Source organism: Athene noctua, chromosome 5 (genome assembly GCF_965140245.1).
Source record: "Athene noctua chromosome 5, bAthNoc1.hap1.1, whole genome shotgun sequence".
Classification (NCBI taxonomy): domain Eukaryota; kingdom Metazoa; phylum Chordata; class Aves; order Strigiformes; family Strigidae; genus Athene; species Athene noctua.
In genome coordinates, this window is record NC_134041.1 from 31,287,393 (window position 1) to 31,311,368 (window position 23,976).

Consider the following 23,976-nt stretch of genomic DNA (forward strand, 5'->3'; position numbering starts at 1 on the left):
CAGTGACGCAGAAGGAAGCTGGCTTCCCATCCCCCATCACACACACAACCTGCATATTTGAAAGCCTGCCTTTCCAGTAACTCATTCGGAGTGCTCCCACCTCTTCTTCCCCAGCCCTGCTCCATACTTTGCTGAAGTCAGTCACTCCTCTGAGCAGGCACATGCTAAGGACCACTTGGGGGCTCTGGCTCAGGTCGGCTACCTTATTAGTGTGGAATAATCAATGGATGCCGTCCTTGATTCCTTCAGTTGTTTGGTTTGCAGTATCTTCTAATGACACCCATTTTCATTAAGCTGCCCACAATTTGGGCAGAAATAGGCTTCTGAAATGAGACGCCTCCAAATGCTGGCGAGAGTGCCATGAATAGGGCATAGCAGCACATGGAAGGAGAAACCTCACCCCCCACATTTTCCCCAGCAAAGATGTGAAATGGTTGTTTAGTCAGCAAATGTCTTTTAACATCTGGCTTTTCTCTTTTATCCCTGCTGGTCGTGTGGTTGTTGTCATGTTGGTGCAGTGACCCAGGGCAAAGCGTGGCACCTCGGGTCACCCTGAAACACAAGTCATTTCTCGTTCCTCAGCCAAACAGGGTTAATATCAAACAGAATAACAAGCTGGGAAACCAGAAGTCTCCAAACAGCTACAAGTGGGATTTCTACCTGTCTTCCTGTTCTTTTCCCTTTCGCCTGCTCCAGAATCCACGGCAGGCTGTAGAATTTGCACCTTAATCCCAAAGATGATGGTAATTAAAAAGTTAAGTCTCCATGAACAGATGCAAATAAATTAAGGAGGCAAAGACCTGAATTAGAGGCTAATCCTGGTGGGATAGTGAAAGCAGAGGGGCCAGTAATTCTTCCCTTCTGTTATTTCACCTGTTCTTGGGTGTGTACTGCTGGACATGCCACATGAGCATTGACCACTCACCGGCAAAGCTCTGCCCATGCTTGCCAAGTTTGGGAAGGGGACACACTTCCCAAACCATTGCAGCTGATGCAGTGGCATACATGTTAGCTTGAAGAGGGAGTTGTGTGCCAGCGTCTCCAAGTCACGTGCTTTTCTTCGCTCTGGCACTGCAGGTGTTTCACAAGGTTGAGTTCGGCAACCAGCTCTCATTCCTGAGCACTGTGCCTAGCCCTTTCCTCACCCTCATGCGGCAAGGACACCAGCAGCCCAACAAAACTCACTTGAGCTTTGGGTCCATCTTTGGCCAGACCTGCATTCTGAAGAGCAGGGATCTAAGATTTATTCAGGTGGAAGAAAAGTGGAGGTTTTTCTTCCCCTGTGTGCTCTCATGCTGAAGAGCACTGCATGCTGAGCTATGCCAGCGTCCCGATGCTTCACGCTTCTCTCAAGTAGCTGGCCAAGGCTGGGCTCGTACAGAAGCATCTTGCACTAAAGCATCAGGTTTAGTGAGGGTCCCAAAGTAAGGCCATAGGATTGAAATCCTTCATTTTTATGGGCCGGAAGTGCTAACACTATGAACTGAATTATACTCATGTCATGACATGATCCATGCACTCTTATGGGTGGATAGATATTGATTATCCATCAATATGGATTGATGGTGGATGATGATTCAAAGCCTAACTGCCAGGTAGCTGGGTGTCCTGGGCTGTTTATCTAGTCAATTAAAGCATTACAGTGATTCAGCTTATTTATTTAAACCTGGAATTTATTTATATCCCCACGACATTACTTATACCTCGACAATCAAGTCTCTCCCTCTCTCTCTTTTTCAGGACGGGGAAGGCCAGACTGCACTCCATTATGGTAAGCTGCCTTTCAGATTGGTTGTTCCCTCTTAACAGGATGGGTTTGCAGCTGGTCTATGTACAGAAAGCAAATTTCAGCAGAAATATGAGCAGGGGAACTGGGATTGATTAACCAGTGGCTACCTCCGCTGGCAAATCCCAGCACAGTATGAATAGGAGCCCTGGGAGAAGCAGTGGGGAAGGCTGCTGTCCTCCCTTCCTCCTCCTCTGCAAATTTCACCTTAAAGCCTTCCTTTTTCCCCAGTTCATGATGCACTTTCTGCAGAGTTTTTCCTGTGTACTCATGTGTCTCCGGGTCGCAGTTGTGCTACCTGCAGACCCAGGAGTGGCTCTGGTTAGAGGATGCTAAGTCCCTTAGCCATCAGGGGATTGAGAGGAGGATCTGCACCAGCTTTAACAGGTTACACAGGTGAGGGAAAGGGGATGAGCAAGATGACCTTCATCTCCACTCATCCTGGTGTCAAACCTGTTGTATCGCAGCTGAGAAAGCAGCAGCTTCTCTACTACCAAAACCAACAGAGCAAAGTTACAGTTTGTGTCCCTCCTGTAATTACATGCTAATTAGATATGGTTTTGTAACAATCCTTTTAATTGAAAAATTGTTCTATCTCCAAGTGAGAAAAGTAGAGACTAAAGTGGCACATGTGGTGCTGATGTGTGGGCAATAGGAAAAAAGTATCGATTTAATCTGTATCATAATTTTTTCCAAAATTAAGACATACCAGTTCTTACTTTATACTCTCTCTTGATGCCTGTCACTGTGTAATTAAGAGCATACTTGTCATTCTGAAGTGTTTGTGTCTTTTTCTCTCTTTCTGATCTCTCCACAAGGACATTATGAGGATAGCAAAATTGCTTTGCAGACCATCAGTCCAAGGCACAGCATTTGGATCTGGATCTAAACTACCAGATTCCAGGGTCCCTGAACTGAGACTGTAATTACAATAACGTATGATTTCTCCCCATATCATCTTTCCTGTAGAACGCTTTATTTTTCAAATTCTTACCCTTCTGACTGAAGTAGCAAATCTGTTGCTTAGTGCTGCAGTGTCCACAGAATGACAGTGCTTAATGCTGCCTTGCCTTTCTCTGCCCAGATCATTCCACAGTTTGGGCTTTCTCTCTCCTAGGGAGATGCTCTCCCCTGCTCCCCTCTCCAGCATTGACGTCTGCCTACCGAGGGGTGCACGGTGGATTATAGTAGGTTGTGCAAAGGCATAGCATATGCATTTTCCAAAAGCACCTGCTTCAAGCAAGTTCAATATGTGAAAGTAGAGGGTGGATGCATCCCCTCAGTGTAAACTATTGTGTAGGTGGATCCCTCTGGCTGGTGGCTGAAGCAGGTTGTTTAACACAAGCAGACAAACATAACTGATGTAATTAACTATTTCAGGAGTGGTGTCTCCAATCCACCCTACCAGCTCAGATGTTTCAATAATGACAGTTTACCAGGGTTTTTTTCCTGAATGTTTTAAGTGTTAAATTTTTTTCTCTCCATTGAGTATTATCCCACCTTTCCTCCCTGTACATCATCTTTGAGGAGGCCTCTCTGGGTCAAGGGCACACAGATCCGGTGTGCCTGCAGGTGCTCCGCTGTCCCAGCAGGTGCCCCGCTGTCCCTGCCTGACTGGCGCTGCACCCAGGCTGTCCTCATTCTCTTGCTTAGCTGATCTGGTCATAAATCACTCCAATCCTGAAAACAGCTTGTTAAATGAGGGAATGGTTTTGATTCAAGTGGCTATTGTCCTGAAACTAGAACTCACTGAAAATCTCCCAATACCATCTCAGTAAGTGCTTCGTAACCAAGCCATTAATTGCAGCAGAGACGTGAGAGCTCATGTGAAAACTGTCTCTGGTGGTGCTGAGCAGAGCAGTGCCTTTACAAGGCCTTCCCTTTTGTTAGGGACTGTTCAGGGAAGGGTTAAATCCCATCAGCAGGACCAACAAGGCAGCCACTGCTTTTAGGGTGTCTCCATCCCTTTTTATGAGCCGGCGTGGCCTGACAGCTGTCCTTGTGGTGACAGCTCCCCTGATTACAGCCGGTGTCAAACTGCATCCTGCTGTGGGTTATAAATCCTGCCTCCTTCCGATCGGCGCCGACCCCGGGTTTAATCGGAGGTTAAGTGGAGGCCAGCTGGCAGCATGGTCCAAAGGCACCAGCTCACCGGTGGGAGCCACCACCAGACCCACTCTCCTCCGGACTGCTGGCAGCAGTCGGTGCCGTGTTGAAGAACATGAGCATGGTCTCCCCGCTAACAGCCTGCTAGTCTTCGGCTCCTCTCCATCCATCCATCCACCCACCCGCTGGGAATACTAAAATCATTGCTGCTGCCTCTCCCAGAGGAAATCAAGGCTTCTCCGAGCACTGGTGGCCACGTGGCCACAGAGTGGGCAGGCTCTGTATCCTCATGGGCGCTCCGGCTTCCCTGTAAAGCACCATCTGTTCACCTCTTTCTGTGCTGTGGCAGGGCAGTGGGAGGGGACGCTGGAGAGAAAATAAATAATTAAAAAAAAAAAAAAAAAAAAGAAAAGAAATTCATCATCTGAACCCTGAGGATTAATGGAGTCAGAAGGCGAACTGCGCTGAATGGAAATTCATCTTCACCCGTGCCAGTGTCAGGGCTGCCACTCCGGCCCTTGACAAATCGGGGGTCCCAGGGTGCGATAAATCCAGCAGCTGTGCTCATCCCCAGGGACGTCCCCGGCCCACTAGAGGACACAGGCTGTGCCCGCCAGTGACACTGGACAATGAAACCACCTTTCCCCGTGTGCGCATCAGCTCCTCGGCCCCAAGAGCTGCCACTGCAGCTTTCTTGGCACCCCTAGAAGTCTGTTTTCTGCAAGGGTGCTGTGCCCAGACCCCGAGACGTGCCCCCCAGCCCTTCAACTCAGCCTCACCCACACCACCAACTGCTTCCTCACCAACCCCTTCCCCCTTTTGTTCCCCATTTTTTACCTTTTTCTGTATAAGCTCCAATCACACATCAAATTTATTTTAATTAAACATTGCTGCTTGTCCCTTTGGGTCAGTAGAAAACTGCAGAGTAATGCAAAAGACACTCTAATTACTACATTTAACAGCAAAAAAAAGAGTTGGTCGGTTACGTTGTAAAAGTGCCTGAAATATAATTAAAACCAATCACTACCAATGCAAGAGGAAGCTGCCGGCTTCGCTGTCTCTTAAGGGAGATGGGGGCTGAGGCAGTTTTTGGCTTCACTAGGATCTGCGTTGCATGGATTTACGGGAACATCCAGACACTGGGACTTCTGCTGGTATTGGCCAAGCTCAGCTCTTCAGTGTTAAGAGTTTTCAGTTTTTTACTGGTGCTTTTTTTTTAACATTCTTAGATGAGGTTGGAGGGAGAATGGAAAGCTGCCAGGTTGTTTCATCCTTGGGACAGAGAAGAGCTCAGGTCAAACTTGATTCTGACTTGGCAGGGTAAATTGGGGTTGAAAAAATAGTTGCTAGCAGATGCTAGCAGAGGTGTGAGTTAGAAATAACAGCGATGTGCTTTTACTGGCTGTCTGTGGGCATGGTCACCTTTCCCTGGGGCTGATGCTCAGGGAAGGGCCAGCCAGCGGCTAAAAACCATCTGCATTTCCTGCAAGGAGAAATGATAGGTGAAAGCCAGGAGCGAGGCGGTACTGACTGTCCTGCCTGGGATGTGCTGCCTGTGGAGCCCTGCAAGGGTCAGGAGGCAGGTGAGGGGCAGGGGGTTTATAAATATGTTATAAATGACAAATGCACTATAAATTATGGGTACAAAAGCTGGTGGGGCAGGCTTTCCCAGGTGGCACTTCGGGGCTCTCTGGGGTGCTGCAGTAGCACTCTCGGGCCCTTCCCGTCACCTCACTGCAATCCTGGACGCAGAGTGTTGGCCAGGCTACACCCAGGCACCCTGTGCATCGTCCTGGGTGATGCCCTGCAAATTGCCCGGCTCCGTGGCTCTGGGGTGGCAGCTGCACTGGCAACACCCCCTCAGGACTTCTGGCTTTTCATTGCTTTCACTCTTGTCTTTCTCCTTTGCACTATTAAATCCAAAGATCTGTAATACACTGAGTACCGAACACTTCCCCGAAAAACGATCTGCTCCACCTGGCCAGGTGCTGACATGGCATTTCCTCCCTCTGGCACACACGTGGGCAGTCACCAGCTACAGCACTGCTCCAGGAACACCCATCACCTCCTCTTCGGGTGGGGATCCCCAGACTCACCCTTCCCTTTTCTCCCTCCAGCTGCCGCCTGCGAGTTTTTGGACATCGTGGAGCTACTGCTGAAGTCGGGAGCCGACCCTGCGCTCCGGGACCAGGAGGGCTGCCTGCCAGAGGAGGTGACAGACTGTAAAGCCATCACGTCGGCTCTGCAGCAGCATACCGCTGGCAAGACCTAACCCCGCGGCACCATGCGGCCGGGAGGACGGACACACGCCACAATAACATCCCTTCTCTTCCCCCGCTGCCCTCCAGAACGCCTTGGGGGTTCGAAGGGGGGCTTTTAGAGCACAGGGTCTGGGTGAGCTCTCCAGCACAAGGGCTGGCTGGCTGAGTGCGTATCCTGGGCAGGATGGGATCAGGGTTTTGCATGCTCTGGCATTTATCAGTAGGGGGGGGGGGGGGGGGGGGAAGGGAGGAGACAGAGGGCCTGGAGAAGCTCCCAAGTATCGTTTTAATGTATTAAATGCAAGTATTGCATTGCAGGTCTCACCAGAGCAGCCTGTGCTGACTGGTCAGCTCCTCTGTGGGGAGGGGAGGGCTGCTGGGCCAGGTGGGATGCTCCTCTCTCCCAATCGGGTTGAGTTCTGCTTTGGTTTTATTTTTCCCTGGGTCCAAACAAAATACTATAAATAAAAGAAAAGCACAGTGTTGGGACGGTGCCTCTGCGTTTTTGTCTTTCAGGGAGTGACTTGATTCCTTGGAAGTAGTAAGGATGGGAGACAACTCAGTGCCATCACAGCCCTTGGAAAGCTCTGCTCAAACTCTCATCCTGGGGAGCAAGGGCCACAAAAGTATAGCTGTCTGTCCATCCCTCTAGTTGTCACCTAACTTATGTAAGACAGGTCCTTTATGGGTAACCAGCCTCCCCCAGCTGACAGGACTTTTCACCTTGTCACACAACCACTTTGCTGAATTAAATGGTCTTAAAAATGCCACTTCCATCAGCAGTGCCAGGTCCACCTGTTGCATGTTGGTCCCCAGGGTGGCTCGTTCAGGGCTGCAGTTTTGTAAGAGCTGGGCATAGACTCACACAGCGCTCAGCCTGTCACACCTGTGGGCCTGTCCTGGACAATTCATGGTCCTCTCAGCTGGCTGAGTACCCAGAAAGCAGGAAGGACGTGCCTCGAGGCAATGTCTCAGGTGCTGGAGTGAGGTGGGGTGGGTGCAAGGCTTTCTGCATCCTCACTGGGATGCCCACTGGGCTGTGCTGGGTCAGCCGTGGTCCAGGGGAGGTGCCAGGGCTGGGCTTGTGCTTCAGCCTAACTCTTGGCTGCTTCGTGGGCCCCGCTAGGTCTGGTGTGGGTGTACACAGTGAGAGGAGGCCGTGGCTTCCCTGCTGGGCATTACCCTGCCACTTGCTCTTCCCAGGGCAAGGAGATTTATAGCATGAGGGGAGCACAGGAAATCTCCATCGCTGTGATGGGAAGCTGCATGCCATCGCGTCCTTTCTGCAGTGCATCCAGACTCAGGAAAATAAGTGGGAAAGTTCCCTCTGCTAAGGACTGGCTGGGCAGGAGGCACATTTGGGTTTGGACCCTCGCAGCAGCTGCCAGCTCTTGCTAACGCTGACAGAGGTTGCTGTGCTGGCTTGAACGCTGCCAGCAGCTGAAGCACCACATGCACAAGGCACGGGGCAGGCTCAGGGGTGGGGACAAAATGGCTTGGGTAAGGTAACAGGCTGTATGGACCCTTATATTGACCATATCAACTTCTTTTCCTTTAATATTGGAGGGGGTCTGATGGGCTAAGGAGCTGCAGTGATGATCTCTGTGCTTTTGGGGAAAAAAAGCCAACCAGCCTTCAGGGCTTTTTCTAAGTCAGAAGGAAACTTGAGCTCTAAGCCTGCTCCCTATGAACATCCCAAAGAAACTGCCTTCCTAGCTGGAACATGGATGGCAAAAATAAAATACATCTTGTATATCTGTTTGCAGCCACCACGCATGCACCAGCCCCGCTGTGTTGGGGGACGCTTTCATGGCCCAGCTGTGACGAGGGGCTGGCAGGGGGGCAAGCAGGGAGCTTGGATGCAGAGATGCATGAAGCAAGCTGCTGCTCAACATCAATGCTGTGCAGCAAATGCCAGGTTTTAACATCTAGGATCCCTGCCAGTCCCTGCAGGGCGATGCTTTTTCGATGGAAGCAGTGCAGCAGCCCTCTCAGCCTTGAGCAAGGACCCACAGCGGCTTCTGCTCTCCCTCATGCTGCCAAGAGGACCCGCAGGTGGGTCTCAGCGCAGCCACAGCACACAGACAAAATGCAATAGGTGCTGATGGCAACACCCATGGCTTTTGCATCTGGGTGCAAATGAAGCAAAGATGCCAACCCCCAGTGTTGGGGTGCTCCGCACAGGGGTGTTCCGCTGGCTTCCGGATAGAGATGTGGTGGCATCAAGGTTAGGGACAAGCACAGCCACCCTTGCGCAGTGCCATAACGCACAGCCACTGCTTGGCTTGATGGACACATCAGGTAATAAAAAAAATCTCTCTTAAAGCAGAGATGAAAAGCAGTAGCTGCAATGCCCATGCTTTCAGAGAGAACATTTGGGGGCTGAGCGCTCAGCCCTGGAGATGTTTATAGCACTTTAAGTCTGTTTGTGAGGTTGGAGCCTTTCCAAAAAAAAAAAAAAAAAAAAAAAAGCAGGGCTGGGTTGGGGGGAAAAGAGAAAGACATATATTATTGTTTATAATCTGCTTTATTCAGCCAAACCTTTCCCCAGCAGCCTTGCGGATTGCTGTTTAAATCCCTCGGTGCCTTTAACTACCGATACAGAAAGTGGTTAATGTGCATTCACCCTAAGCTTGGCATCTACTCCAGGAAATCACTTTAATTGAGAAACATTAAATGTTAAAATGATTAAAATATAGAAAGCCAACACACCGGTGCCTGTGGAGGGGCTTGGACCCTCCACAACATGGCTTTTCCATTTCACCTGTGCCCGCTGAGTGCTGTGATGATACAGCCAGGTGACGGTGGTGCGTGCCCGTGGTTCCCCAGCACCGGGGAACCATGGGCATCCACCACCAATGCTGTGTGTTGGCAGAAAAGCTGCGGGCATCTTGGGGTGCCATATGGCAGGGATGGAGATGCCCACCCACATGTCCATGCCCACAAACAGCCAGGCCATGCTGACCAGTGTCACTTGTCCCATCCAGGGATCCGGCTCCTCCATCCAGACAAAACCCAGAGGAACCCGACCCCCAAACAGCCAATGGTGCTGGAGCAGGTGATGCCGATGGTGGTTGCTGCCCTCCCGTTGAGGAAGAAAATCCCAAAGACAGCAACTGCTAAAGAGCATCCCAAGTTTATTTGACATCGCTTTCCCTCCAGGCGAGGGGTGACTGAACACATCTCATGCCAACGCACAGGAGGCAGGGTACAAAAGCAACGCCCCAGGCCCAAATTCAGGGGGATTGGGGGGGTGTGGGTGTGGCGTGTCCTTTTTCCTCAAAGACATGGCAATAAATAAGGTTTTATTATTTAAAACATTTTTATTATTATTTTTGTTGGGTTTTATTTTTTTTCCCCCAGGAAACAAGACTCTCACTTTCTGGAACTGTACAAAATTTACACAGTGAGGGGAAGGGGCATTTGACCTTGTCAAAGAAGGGGGATGGCGAGCAGTGGGCACGACTACCCCCGCCCCCCTCCCCACCAGCTGCCCGCAGTGCCCAGTGAGGCCAGGGGCTTGGCACAAAGCAGCACCCAAGGCTGGGAGTGGGGGAGGCACATGGATGCAGCTGGGGCATCTCCTGCAGCACCAGCACACACAGTTGGGGGGGCAAGGAGGGACAGGGACATACCAGTGATGTGCTTTCTTGTGTGGCATTTTTTTTTTTGTCATTTTTTTTATTCTTTTTGATCCTTTTCTTTTGCAGCCCCCCAGTCTCTGGCAGCAGCCAGCTAACCAGATCCACCACTAGCCCTCCCTGAAGGGCATCTGGGATCATCAGCATCAACCCAGAGAGTGATGGCAGGGACCCCACAGCCAGGGCATCCCCGTGGGGCCAGGGCAGAGCTGGGCACCCTGAGCAGCAAGCATGGAGCTGGATTTTACCCATCAGGCTGAATGTCTCCAGCCTGGTGAGGGCTGTGCCAGGGCAAGTAGGCAGGTGGGCCATTGCAAGCCCAGGGATGTGGGTTTTGATAAAGGGGTGAGCCCACCCAGGAGCAGACCCCATGGGGCTCATGGGATGTGCCCAAACCACCTGAAGTCCTCCCTGGCTGCCTGCACCCACCCTTGGGCCCGTCAACCCCATGCCACTGGAGGAGGTGGGTGGCCAGTGCCGGGAGAGACCTCACACACCTCAATCCCCTCTGCTCCCCACCATGTGGGTGCTTCTGCAGCTGATGAAATGTCCTTTATCCCCTCTTCTGGGAGGGGGGGGATTGTTTGCAATACCCTCAGAGCATCCAGCCCTGAGCATCCCAGCTGGCCGAGCCACAGCCCAGCTTGGCCATTAGGCATCTCAGGTTGCAGGCTTTGTTTTTGGTTTTGTTTTTTAATTCCTCCCTGCCACACAACCAAGGTAAAACCTGCAGTGATGCACCGTAAGCACTCCTGCACGCCCAGGGATAAATCACATCCCTGCAGCCACTGCACAACATCTCCGCTCCCTCTACACCCGAGGCAGGCAGCATCGTCCCTGGGCAGCGGGGCAGTGGCCCTGCCTGGACAGGTCCCTGGCCTCACTAAAATAAACCCTTTTACAATATAGACTTTTCTTTCCGCTGAGGCTCCGGGCAGCGCCAAGTCACGTTTCAACTCCATATCGAAAAATAACTCTTGAAAATAGCAGCGGTGCTTGGCAGGAGGGGTGTGGGGCTGGCGCAGGTGCCAGGGTGGGCTCTGCCATCTCTGATTGTCCTTCTCTCCCACTGGCTCGCACCGTCACACATCCTGCCGTGCCCCAGCCCTGCGCCGGCGTCCTCGCTGTGCGTCCCATGTGCCGACACCTCTCTTGTGCTTACACCCAAAGGCATCCGTGCCCCCTATCCCTGGCACAGCAGCCCCCGGTCATTGCCGATGCCGCGCCCCCCCCCTCCCTCCGGCCCTCCAGGGCCAATTCCCATGGGAAATCCTGGAAAGGTCAACCGCCGGCGGGCGCCCTCGGTGCTGCGCTTGCGGGCTGCGGGGGGGAGCGAGGGGGGCCGGGGCGGGGGGCGAGCGGCGTTTAGAAAGGGGGGTGATCCATGTCGTCCAGCCAGGAGGCCGGGCTGGTGGGAAAGTCTGGGTACCCGACGCTGCTCCCCGTGGAGATGTCGGAGGTGGGCCCCCCCCCGGCCATGGCCCGCAGCGTCTGACTCACCCCCTGTGCCCCGTGGGCCACCAGCCCCAGGCTGCCGTCCATGGCGTAGTCCAGCCCGTTCAGCAAGGGCGGGTGGGACGGCAGGGAGGAGATGGAGGACGGCGACTGGGGGAGGCCGTAGGGACTGCCGTCCCGCAAGTCCTGGTACGACTGTCCCGTCCCCTCCATGGAGAAGCTGCCGTTCAGCAACTGTCCGCCCGCCACGTCCCCCACGGTGCCGTAAACCCTGTTGGTGTGGCCGAGCTCGGAGAGGATCTGGTCTTCTGCCGGGGAGAGGAGGGAGAGCAGAGGCGGAGGGTCAGCGCAGGGGGGAGCCCCGCGGCCCCCCCGCCCTGCACCGGCATCCCGCTCACCGCGGAAGCTGAGCTCGCTGTCGCTGACGCCGCAGTCCTCGGCCGAGCTCTCCTTCTCCAGCTTGCCGCTCCCGCGGCTCCGCTTGACGCTTTTGTAAAACTGCCCCCAGCGGTGCCGCCCTGCGTCCTTCTTCAGCCGCTTCTCCTTGGCCCGGCGGTTCTGGAACCACACCTGGGGAGAAACGGGGATGTTGATGGCACCACGGCACCCTGGCACGCCTGCACACCAGCATCTCTGCAGCTTGGCATAGCGGCACCCCTGCAAGCCAGCACCCAGACACCCCGGCGTCCCAGCATGCCAACATCCCTGCACTGCTGCCACCCAGCACCCCTGCAACACAACGTGCCAGCACTGGTGCAGCCCAGCACTCCTGCAACCCAGTATATCAGCACCCAGCTCCCACACACCCCAGCAACCCAGCACCCCTTCAATCCAGCACCTCTGAAACCCAGCACCCCAGCTCCCAGGCACCCATGTCACCCCAATATTCCTGCCACTCCTGCATCCCCTGAAGCCTGGCACCCTTGAAAACCAGCACCCTTGCAGCCTGTCCCCCTAGTGCGAGCCTTGTGTCCCCCCCCCTTTGCTCGTGGCAGGGTGGAGAGGGGCATCCCCATGGCCTCACCTGCACTACCCTCATGTCAAGCCCCGTCTCAGAGGAGAGCTGCTCCCGCACGTGCCGGGCAGGTTTGGGGGAGTTTTTGTAGGCGTTCTTCAGTGTCTCCAGCTGCTTGGCCGTGATGGTGGTCCGGGGCCGCTTAGCACCCGCCTCGGAGTCATCTGCAAGCGAAGGAGCCGATACCAGCCCCAAATGCAGCAGCATGAGCAACCCTGAATTGCCAGTGCACGCCACTGGGGAAAAGCTCCCCAAAACCTGCTGCCCCAGAGCCCTCAGCAACGCCCTCCCACAGGTACAATACCGGTGACATGATCCACAGCCACCACTTCAGTGTGAGGCCCTGCCTCACAGGCCTTCCGGGGTGCCTACCGTTCTGCTTGGCAGTCTCGTAGTCCTCCTTGCAGACCAGCCGCCCGTCCTCCATCAGGTAGAACTCGTCGCCTGTGGCCAGCTGCCGGCTGCAGATGATGCAGGCGAAGCAGTGGAGGTGGTAGACAAAGTCCTGGGCTTTGCGGACCACCTGGGTGGGGGGGATACCCTGCTGGCATGCTGTGCATTTGGTCCCAAAACGCCTGCAAGGAGAAGTGGGAGATCCTGAGCCCCACAGTGAGGTGGGCTTTGCCCTGAGATGGGGTGGGGACCAGGAGACAGGGCAGAGTTTAAACCAGCGATCAACCTAATTATGCATGACACTTCACACGGCAGGGGTTTATCTTCTTCAGTGTGAAAGACCAGCCTAATGGAGCTGAGGAAGGTTTGATTTTAATGGTTCTTTTAACTAATGCTTATAGGCTGCCTGAATTTCCCCTGCAAGGACAGTACATATTTCATCCACATTAATACCAAATAAATTAATTACACCACCCTGCTAGCATGATGAATCCCAGATTAATGCAGAATGATGGGGCTCTTACACTGTAATGACAGCCCGACGGCTGCATTGGGTGTGCTGGCTTGGAGTAGACGTAGGCCCAAGCAAGCCCACGGCATGGCTGCAAGGAGCGTGCAAGGAGCATGCGAGAAGTGTGGAAGCAGCATGCAAGAATGGGACAGGAAATGTGGAAGAAGCATGCAAGAATGGTGCCAAGAGCATGGAAGAAGCACACAAGGACCATGTAAGAATGGTGCAAGAAGTGTGGATGGTGCCTGCAAGAAAGTAGTGTGGCAGGAGAACGCAAGGATTGTACCAGGAGTGTGCAAGGAGTATGTGAGTCACCCAGCAGCCCCTGCCGACCGCAGGCTCTCTGCTGCACCCGTGTGTGTGTATCCCGGGCTGTGGCAGGGTGCGGTTGCGCTACACAGACATGAAGGCTAACACCCACATAACACCCACTGTAAATTAAATAAAGGGCATGAGGGCAACACATGCCACGAGGTGGTGGCAGCACAGGAGAACGTCAAAAAATAAGCAGACGTTGCCACTGGTGTTTTCAGCATCGGCCGTGTGGGCTTTGAGATTGACATGGGTCAGATTCCTGCCTCCCACGAGCACCACAAATGCTCTGCTGGGTCTCCCCTGCTCCCTCCCAGCACCCATAAACACCCCATCAGCAGGGCACTGGGACCCCATGGAGCCATCCTGGAGTTGCAGCAGCAGCCCAGGCAGCAAAGCCATCAGAACTGTTCCCTACACCTTGAACAGCACTCTTCGCTTCAAAGGAGACAGCCCAGGAAAAATCAAGCCCTTTGGCCCACAGCCCCAAGGCTGCAGGGGTGCACGGTGGCATTCTGGGGTGTCCAGGGGGCACAGGCACCCCAAGCACCTCCCACTGCCCCCCCGAGGGCTGAACATCCCCTGATCATGCAAAATCACTCTGCAAGCCCCATGGCTGCCTGTGCCCTCACACCGTTCAGAAATCCAGGGCACAGCCACCAAAGCTGAGTCCCCAAGACTGTCCCCAAGCCACACTGGTGTCACCCAGGGACAGGCGGTGGGCACTGGGTATGAGTGGCACTGGTGTGATTTCGGCAGCTGCGCACAGGGTTGTTGGAAGCAGAAGGTGAAGAGGGAAAACCTGTTTTGTCTCGTTTTCTGGGCTTGTATCCTAAAGGGCCAGTCCTCTGACACCTGCTGGGGAGACCTCAGCTCTCCTGGAGTCAGCTGGGAGGGAGGGGATGGGAGATGGAGGGAGGGATGGAGGGAGGGAGGGGTGGGAGGGAGAGATGCTTTTCTGTGCCCAAGGCTGAGCCAGTGCACGCTTAGCAGCACCTCTCGCTCCTCTGTCCATCCATACCCCCTTCAAAGAACACTTAAAGCCATTTTACACTCCTTCCCTCCCAGCATCTCGGGGCTTTTCCACACCACCTGGGGATGGCCAGACCCAGGACAGAGCTGCCTGAGGCCAGGGACCAAGAGCAGTGATTTGGGAGAAGGAAAAAAATATGAAAATCAAAAAATCTGGTCTTTTTGGAAACAGCTTCTGAGTTGCAAACCCGTCTCTGAAGTTGGCCTTAAATCCTCACGTCCTCTGCAGGTTATCTATCCCAAAATCAATGAGCGGTTGAAATAAAGGTGAGGCGAGAGCCTGAGCGAACGCTGAGATGCTATTGATTGGCACCAAATAATCCAGGCAGGACCTCATCTAAGAAAGTCGCTGATCTTTCAACTCTAATTAACATTGATTACCTGCACCTTTTGGGCAACTATTTAAATGACTTGGAGATTAATAGGCTGGAAAATATCAGAAGTGAAGTGTTATTACCCAGGCTGTAGTGGCTGCTTTGACCGTTGCACACTCCCCAGCTGAGAAGGAGAAATTCAAGCTGCATCTTTGTCCCTGATGGCTGGGGAGTGGGCATGTAGGAGGCCTGAGAGCCCGAGGATGGGCAGGCAGGGAAAGTCTGGCCCCGGGATTAGCATGGGACATAATTGCCATAGGTTGGTTTAGCCAGTGAGCCAGAGGCTGAGGGTGTGATAGGGAGAACCAGTGCGGCTGGGGATGGGCAGGAGACAATGGCACAGGGAGGTGATCCCAGTCCCAGAGGTGCAGCAGCTGCTTTTGAACCAGGCCTCATCACCTGCACCCGGGCAGCAAAAGGCACCCGCTGGCCAAGATCCAGCCCTCCTCCCTGCAGGAGGTGTAAAGCAGCACCCCTCCGCTTCATGGCGATTCACAGCCAGCAGAGCTGTGCCTGGCCCTGGTGCAACACACTCTGACATCCCTTGGGAAAACGACCGTATTTCACCAGCAGCCAGGGACTAGAGCATCCCTGATGAAAAGTCCATTTTTAATGGGAAAAGGGTTGTCCTGTCCTGCGGGAGCAGGGAGACGCCGAGGCTGGATCATCTCAGAGCTCAGAGGCAGCCGTCAACAAAATCAAATGAGGTTTTCATGCTACTGGGAGCAAAAAAAAGGATTTTAAAAAAAAAAAAAAAAGGTAAAAAGACGAAGGTAAATGGCATCAGCAAAGCCCAGGCTCGGGCAGGAGCAGGCAGCACTGCCACTGCGTTGCGTGGGTTTCTCCTGCCCTCTAGCTCTGAGCTGAGCCGGGGCTGCTGCCGACCAGGTCCCTGTCCCACGGGGGTTGACAACCAGCCCTGGGGAGAGACAGGAGCACCAGGGAGATTTGGGGATTTCAGGAGGTTACAACCCAACAAACAGCATCCAGCCTGTGGCAGCTGTAAAGCACCAACATTTCCTTTATTTCCACAACAACAACAACAAAATCAAGATTTCGGAGAAATCATGCTTAAAAATAGGTTCATTGTCTACTTTGCAGGCGGGGAGACCCCGCCTTCAGTGGGGCTGTGCCCCCGAGTGGTACTCACTTGAAAAAGTCCTCCTTGCAGTAGACGCTGCCGGCCCGGGAGAAGCAGCGGTCGGCCAGCTGCATCTGGCAGTCAGCACACTTGAGGCAGGAGCTGTGCCAGTGCCGGTCCAGCACCTTGAGGATGAACTTGTCCAGGATGTGCTGGTTGCAGCCGGCACACTGGGGGATTTCTGGGCAGGAGGGGAAAAGAGAGAGGAGAGATGGAGAGAAGAGCAGTGTCAGCCACCGCAGCACCCTCACCCCTGCAGTGCTCCCACCTGGCCGGTGTGGCTAGCAAAGCCCTGCGGTGGCTCATGCTGGTGCTTTGCGGGGTGATGAGCTGCCACCCCTTGCCTTGACAGTGTCCCAGCACGTCTTCCTTTGCAAACCTTCAATAAAACCCTCTGGGATAGCAAAACTCGCAGCCGGGCCATGCGCGCGTGTGCACACACACATACACCCCGCTTTTTTCCCTTCTGCACCCTATTTTTCAGGCCATGCTTCCTGCCTACCCCTTGCTCCCTCCAGGACAGCGCCCTGCAGCCCCTGACACGGCTCATTTCTCCCCGTGGCTACCCTCATCCCCCAAGGGCCAGGCTTCTGGGGTGGCTCAGGGGTTCACCCACAGGGTCCCCATTGTGATCTGGGCATGCAGGACAGCAACCACCTCCACCCCACCCACAGAGGCTTTTTCCACATGGTCAAATATCTTTTCACCACCGATGCTGCTGCACCCTGAGGACCCCGAGCCACCTGTGCCGGCCACTTTGCATCCCCTCACAGTCCAACACTCATTTGGTCCCCATGCCCCTGGTTTTCATGTGATGGGAAGAGCACCTATTTCCACCCGCTTCCTGCCATCCAGCCGGGGTGTGACAGACCCCTGACGCTGGAAATGGCTGGGAAAGGGGGGCTGAAGCGAGGCCACACTGCAGTGAGCAGCGATGAGCAGGAGGAGAGCAGTGGTGGCAGGTCCAGCTCCATCCAGTGCCCCCCTACAGCACCCATGCTATGAGAGGGTTCTTGGAGAAGGAGGGCTTTTCCCAAGGCAAGATGTATACCCAGCCATCCAGACTTCTATACAATGTCTGCCTATAGATGGACAGCTTCTACAGATCTGGAGAGCTGGATGTTTATCTCTCTCGCTATCTGCTCATAGTTCAGAATAAACGGGAGGTGCTGTACAAGTCTGCAGGAGAAGATTGCCCGGTAAAAGCCAGGCACATCATGCTGACACACACACATGAAAGAAGATTGATTTTAAGGGGAAAAAGCCCCACCATGCCCGTAGCTGGAGTGAAGAGCAGAAGAGATGTTTATGCATAAGGGTTGCCTCCCTCTTCTGCTGGAGAGCGGCTGAGAGTAAATAGCAGGGGTGGGGGGGTGGAGAGGGGGGGGTGTTGATTTTTTTTTTTTTTTTTTTACACTGCTACAAGTGCTGGGGAATCTTATGAGGGACTCTGTTGTCCCCAGCCAAAGTGGCCGAGCTGGGTGGCACCTTTACCAACTTACAGTAAAACAAGCCCCCCACGGGCAGTGGCTCAGGCTGCAAGGGGCAAGGGATGGGAACAGCAGAAGCAACCTGCCTCCCGGCCCCCAGGACTCGAGTCCTGCTCTCCCCAAAAAAGGGGGGGGAAAAAAGCGGGGGGAAAAGGGGGGGGGAAAAAGGGGGGGGGAAAAAGGGGGGGGGGAAAAGGGGGGGGGAAAAGGGGGGGGGGAAAAGGGGGGGGGGAAAAGGGGGGGGGAAAAGGGGGGGGGAAAAGGGGGGGGGGGAAAGGGGGGGGGGAAAAGGGGGGGGGGAAAAGGGGGGGGGGAAAAGGGGGGGGGGAAAAGGGGGGGGGGAAAAGGGGGGGGGGAAAGGGGGGGGGAAAAGGGGGGGGGAAAAGGGGGGGGAAAAGGGGGGGGGGAAAAGGGGGGGGGGAAAAGGGGGGGGGGAAAAGGGGGGGGAAAAGGGGGGGGAAAAGGGGGGGGAAAAGGGGGGGGGAAAAGGGGGGGGGAAAAAGGGGGGGGGAAAAAGGGGGGGGGAAAAAGGGGGGGGGAAAAAGGGGGGGGGAAAAAGGGGGGGGGAAAAAGGGGGGGGGAAAAAGGGGGGGGGAAAAAGGGGGGGGAAAAAGGGGGGGGAAAAAGGGGGGGGAAAAAGGGGGGGGAAAAAGGGGGGGGAAAAAGGGGGGGGGAAAAAGGGGGGGGAAAAAGGGGGGGGAAAAGGGGGGGGAAAAGGAAAATACAGGAGGTGAAAGAGGAAAGAAAGAAGGGGAGAAAAAATGAGGAAAGAAGTGGGAGGGAAAAAGGAAGAAAAAAGGAGAAAAAGAGGAAATAAATAGGGGAAAAAGAGGGAGGAGAAGAGGGAGAGAAAAAAGATGAAAGAAAGAAGGGGAGAAGAACAAGGAAGAAAAGAAGGGGAGAAAAACGAAGAAAGAAAAACGGGGAAAAAATAAGGAAAGAAAGAAGGAGAAGAAAAAGAGGAAAGAAAGAGGAAGGAAAGAAGGTGGGAGAAAAAGGGGGAGGAAAGAAAAAAAGGGGGAGAAAAAAGAGAAAGGAAAGAATGGTGGGGAAAGAGGAAGGAATGAAGGGGAGGATAAAGGAAAGAAAGAGGAGGAAAAAGAAGAAAGAAATCGGGGGGGGAAAGAGGGGGCAAAAAAAGGAAAGAAGGGGAAGAAGAAAAGAAGGGGAAGAAAAAGAAAGAAAGAAGGGGAAAAACAAAGAAGGTGAAGAAAAGAGAGGAAAGAAAGAGGGGGGAAAAGGGGAAGGAAAAGGTGTGAGAAAAATGAGGGAAGAAGGAAAGAAGGTGGGAAGAGGAAGGGAAGAAGATGAGAAAAAAAGGAAAGAAAGAAGGGGGAGAAAGAGGAAAAGAGCACAGGAGAAAATTGTATTGTTACAGCCTTAAACAACATTATTTTAAAATACTTCAGGGTAGTGACATGTATCTCAAGTGAAGGCAGATATTTTATCATTCACAGGGTTAGATAGTTACAATCCCAATGTCCTTCAGACCGTATTTATTGCTGGCATTTAAGCCTGTGTCGCATTAACAACGGTAGAATATTTAATTTTTTTTTTTTTTTTAAATTGTCTACATAGGTCCCCCTTCTCCTTCTTGCTCTGTAAACGCCTGGATGCTTCGCTCCCCCCCACTCCCGGTGTGCTGCTGAGAATAGCACCACGGTTGCAGGTCGGCACTGGCCACATTTTCCACGTTTCATTTGTTAAACCTATTTCAGAGCAAAGTGAAAGCCGTTGGCATAGACGATGGCACGCAGCATGGCATCAGCCCCGGCAGCGGGTATATTCGGTGGTATTGCAAAGTAAGTCGTTCTCATTTATTTTGTAAACATGTATGCACGTTTATGAAACATGTTTTTTATATAAATGGTTATTTATCTAAACATGTGTTTGTATATACATATATACACACCTACTCCCATGTGTACGTACACACATGCACAAGGTAACACAGCTTTCTCCTTCTTAAAGGCAGAAACACATCTTAATTTCAACAAGCAAACAACTGAAACAGATAATATAATATCTTCCTCCAAATTTCCAAAGAAAAATATTTTTTTAAAACAAAAACCCTATTTTTTGCTTTCAGTCTGTCCATAGATATACATCACCAACCAAATGCACACGGGTCTGTGCATGCACACCGATGGGCTGAACCCGCATCGACTTGGCTGCTCTCCACTGTACTAAATAATAACAACAACAATGATAAAAAAGGGGGGAGCTGCCGGCGTAGCAGGAGGTGTCCCAGTCAACGCACTGGTTTGCCCAGCACACGCAAAGAGGAAAATATCTTAAATACAGCCCCTGCGCTCTGCTTTGTGCTTTGCAACGGAGGTGGCTGCGCCGGGGCCAGCTCTGGGCTGCGGAAAGCCTCGCATTTATTTCACTTGTTTTAACTAAATTATTTGATATAACAGGAATAACGACAATGATATTATGGGCTCCGTTGCTGCCTTTGCCCAGCAGCATCTCAGGGCTAGCTCTGCGTGCAGGGTGGTTTGATGGATGCTCCAGCAGACAGACCCGGGGAGGGGGACGACGACGACGGGACACGGAGCCCCACGACCTCCTCAACACCCCGAGAACCTGGGGGGCCACTCCAGGGATGCAGCAGCCTCCATGCAAACCGCACCCACCCCCCCCCACCCCCCCCGCCGGTGATGTGCCCGGGAGAGGGACCGCGCAGCAAGAGCGCATCCCTGCCTGCCGCCGGCGGCCGCCCGGGCAAGATTTGGCCGTATCCCGTTAAAAGCAGTAACCAGCCCTGAAATCCCCCTTCCTCGCCTCCCCCCCCCAGCACCCTGCCACGCACCGGGGCACCCGAGCCGTGGCCTGACGAGCTATGCCGAGGGCTGGCCCCAAGCCGGCAGCGCCGCCGCCGCTGCCGTGATTTGTTTAGCCGCGAGTCCATCTTTCCATCCCTATCGCTCCCCGACGGAAAACATTTAAAAATTAAAAAAAAGAAAAAGAAAGAAGACAGAAACGGAACAAACTCGCGGGTGGCCTCAGAAATCCCTCAGAGCTCAAAGCCGAGGGCGGAGGCAGCGTCTGGGGGGGATGCGCACCCCGCATCCCGGCTCCGCACCACGTCAGGCAAACTACCCCCTTATTTTGGGGGGTTGGGGGTTTTTTGGTTGTTGGTTTGTTCTTTCTTTTTTTTTTTTTTTTTTTTCCTTGCTTTTAAGGGGAAGGGATCATCACTCGCGGAGACGAAGGTGCTGCAGAACGGGTGCCTCGGCACTGCGGGTGGCAAACGGGAGCACAAAGGCGGTCCGGTCCCCCGGTACCCGAGCCTGCACCAAACACCCGCCTCAAGGAAAGCACCAAGTCAGAGACTCCTCGAAAAGACTTTCTGCGGGAAGGAAACCTCATTCCATCACATGCAAATAAACCCCAAACCCCCTCCAATTTATTTCTCTGCAGCGTGCAAACGACTTTCTCAGCGGCGATTAATCAATTCCCCTCCCAGCCCCTTGGCCAGAGGCTAGCGGTACCCGGGCACGATTCCCACAGGCTTTGGCAGAAGTTTTCACTTCGGTGAGATTTGCAAAACAATATTCATAAATAATATTGGGAATTATATTTTTTAACAAGCCCGTCTGCAAGGTTGAGCCGTAGCTAGGTTTGTCGGGGGAAGGCTGGCCTCCCCAAAACCTCGCTGAAATGGATGCTGTTAGACACAGCCCCTGCTAAAATAAGGAGGCTAACCAGAGAGGGAAATATGTGATTTAATAACGATTAGAAATGAAAATGTCGTGTATTTTCAATGCTCACCCGATGAAATATGGTGGTGCTGGGGGAGGTGACCCCGGCGCAGACAGTGGGGCTGAATCCCCCTTGGAGAGGCGTCCCCTGCCCGGGGAGGGGGGTGAGGGGGGTGGGGTGGGGAGTCCCTTCATCCCGAGGAGCCGTGCACATGTGTAACTGGTGCAGGATCAGGCCCCAAAACTGTAACGCCCCGAAAGCCGATGGCTGGGGGCTCGCAGTGGCCGCAGGGCTCGGAGCTGGAGCAACAGGGAAACTGCAGAGCGATGGAAACTTTTATAGCAGCCCACCTTCACGTATTTTGTTCCTGCCACTAATTTTTGAGCTTAAGGAAATAATAATAATAATAATAATAATAATAATAATAATAATAATAATAACAACAACAACGAATCGTTGGGTTATTTCCTGATCATTCCTGATATATGTCTGTTAGGATCGAAATGGCAATGTCACGGGCAGGAGAGTTTGGTGGCACCCGGAAGGGCCAAACCAGGGAGCTTTGCTGGGCGATCGCTGCCCCAGGGCACCTAATTTCGCCTTAAATCAGTGGGGCTTCGGGACCATAAAGGTGGCCCCGTGGCTGGGAACCGGAGCCGTTAGTCGGTGGCAGGGGGACGCTCAGGATTCGGCCGTGGGATAGACCCCCGCCATCCCTGCGCGCTCCCGCCGGGATTTTTCTTCCCCTCTTCTGTGGTAAAATATGGTTAAACTGGCCTGCACCCCCAGGGCCGGGCAACCGGGCCCAAACGGGGGATAACGGGGGATAACGGGGGATGGGCCCCTCAAACCAGGATGGGGACTGGCTGCCGGGAGTGACGGGGTATCCCTCTGTGTACCCCGAAATGTCTCCCAGGGGTCAGGCCCGTCTCGCCCCGCTCCCCGCCCCCCGCCGGCGCACCCACCCGTCAACTTTCCGGGTGCCCCGGGGCGGGGGGGAGGGGGGCAGACCATTGCCCGGGTCCCCTCGGGGGGCTCTCCCCCTCTCCGAGCCCGCAGAGACGCCCCGGTTCTCCGGAATCGTTTGCAAACAGAGAGAAATAATAATAATTAATAATAATAGGGGTGTGCGTGCACACGGGCTCCTCCCGCGCGGGGCTTGGCCCTACAGAAACGGGGAGGCTGCCGGCCCCTATGGCTCGGCCCCGGCGTGTGCGTCCCGCTGAGACCCGCTCGGGTCCGTACACCCGTGGGGTCTGTACACCCGCGCGTACGTGGGTGCATACACCCGCCCCAGGCGTGCATATACACCCCCCAGCACGCTCGAGCCTTCACACGGACCCGCTACCTGTAACTACAGCGCGTATATGCGCACCTACGGATAGGGACGTGATTTTTGGGTAGACGCAAACACGGCGGCATCGCTCCACGCCCCGCGCGGAGCCGAGCTGGGCTCGCCGTCCCGGTAACATGCGCGGACGTCCCTGGGTCCCTTCCCACCGCCGCCGCTCGGCCGTTAGGCGCTGCCTGTCGCGATAAACGATATAAGCGGGGGGGTCGCGCTCTGCGGGCCGGGGGTGCGCGGGGAGCGGGGCACCCCCCCGTACACACACACACACACACGCTGTACACTCGCACACGCACTTGCGCACGCAGAGCCGGAGGAGCCGCGGCCGCGTCGACCTCCCCGTCGGGGCCGGGTCCGCAACCGCTCCGCACGGCTCCCGCCGCCGCGGCTGCCCGCCCGCCCCGGGGCACCCCGCTCCCTTCCGCACGATTCTGATTTCCACGCTGCTAGACACGGGGGCAAAAATAAAAGGGAGGAAAAGAAAAAAAACCAAACGCGCCCGAAGGGGGAGCGGGAGACACCTGCCCAGCCCGCAGGGCGCTGCCCCGCCGGCCCGGGGCCGCCTTTGCGGCAGGGAGCGAAGGAGGGAGAAGAGAGAAAGCGTCCTTACGTTGCACCGGCACACCGAGGATCTCGGGAAGCCCCTTGACAGCCCCTTCGGCAGCGAGAGCTGAGCTTTGCATCATTTTATTGGCCCGGGGGGCGGCGGAGGGGAGAGAAGAGGGGAGGGAGAAGTGCGGCCCGGGCCGGCCGAGCCCCGCGACGGGAGGCGGAGGCGGTGCCGGTGCCGGTGCCGGTGCCGGTGCCGGTGCCGGTGCCGGCCCGGGCGCGCCGCCGCAGCTGTGCCCGCCAGCGCCGCCCGCCTCCCATTCATTCACCCTGCGGGGAGCGCGCCTGACGTCACCGCCCGCAGGGGGGCGGGGGCGGGACGGGCGGCCCGCGGCCAATCGCTTACCTCCCCGCGCCGGTGGGGGCGGGGCATGACAGTGGGGTGGGCGTGGCTTGAGAACCGGGGCGGGGCCTGCGGGGAAGGGGCGGGGGCTCGGGGCGCCCTGCGGCCGCGAAGCGCCCCGGGGCCAGGCCCGGCCTCGAGTGACTGGCGATGTCGCGACGTAGCGCCGTCGCGACGTAGCGCTGTCCGGTGCCGGGCAGCTCAGTCCAGCGGTGCCGTTGGTGGGAGAGAGCAAAGAGCCACAGGCTCCAGTTTCTGCCTTCGGGGCTCAGGGACCTTCTCCCGCTCCGCGGGAGGGGGCGGTGAGCCTCCCCCTTGGGGCACCCAGCCCCGGCTTGCCCAACCTGCCGCCGGGAGCGGGGTGCGGAGGGGGCGGGCGTCTTCCCCGACCCCGACAGACACCGGCACGTCACCATCCCCTTGCCACCGCACCAACGCAAGTCATTCCCCA

At 54.9% G+C, this 23,976-nt stretch overlaps 2 protein-coding genes across 4 annotated transcripts in view; one reads left to right on the forward strand and one right to left on the reverse strand.

Annotated features, from left to right (window-relative positions):
* Positions 1–6,636, forward strand: part of ACBD6 (acyl-CoA binding domain containing 6) — an 88,309-nt gene extending 81,673 nt beyond the window's left edge. The window contains exons 7-8 of the mRNA XM_074906936.1: positions 1,741–1,771; positions 6,010–6,636. Of these exons, the coding sequence (XP_074763037.1) occupies positions 1,741–1,771; positions 6,010–6,164 (186 nt within the window). The 3' untranslated portion in view covers positions 6,165–6,636. The remainder of the gene's footprint in view (positions 1–1,740; positions 1,772–6,009) is intronic.
* Positions 6,637–9,813: 3,177 nt separating this feature from the next.
* On the reverse strand, positions 9,814–23,427 carry LHX4 (LIM homeobox 4). 3 transcript variants are annotated; one of them, XM_074906940.1, is made up of 6 exons: positions 23,184–23,427; positions 16,037–16,208; positions 12,637–12,839; positions 12,274–12,428; positions 11,648–11,819; positions 9,814–11,554 (listed from the first exon to the last, which is right to left on the reverse strand). In XM_074906940.1, exons 1-6 carry the CDS (start codon positions 23,257–23,259, stop codon positions 11,160–11,162), a joined length of 1,173 nt encoding a protein of 390 aa, XP_074763041.1. In that variant the 5' UTR covers positions 23,260–23,427; the 3' UTR covers positions 9,814–11,159. The 3 variants fall into 3 exon arrangements, with proteins under 3 accessions (XP_074763041.1, XP_074763039.1, XP_074763040.1); XM_074906938.1 differs by having other exon boundaries at positions 9,814–11,557; positions 23,184–23,426; XM_074906939.1 differs by having other exon boundaries at positions 9,814–11,819.
* Between the last annotated feature and the right edge of the window lie 549 nt (positions 23,428–23,976).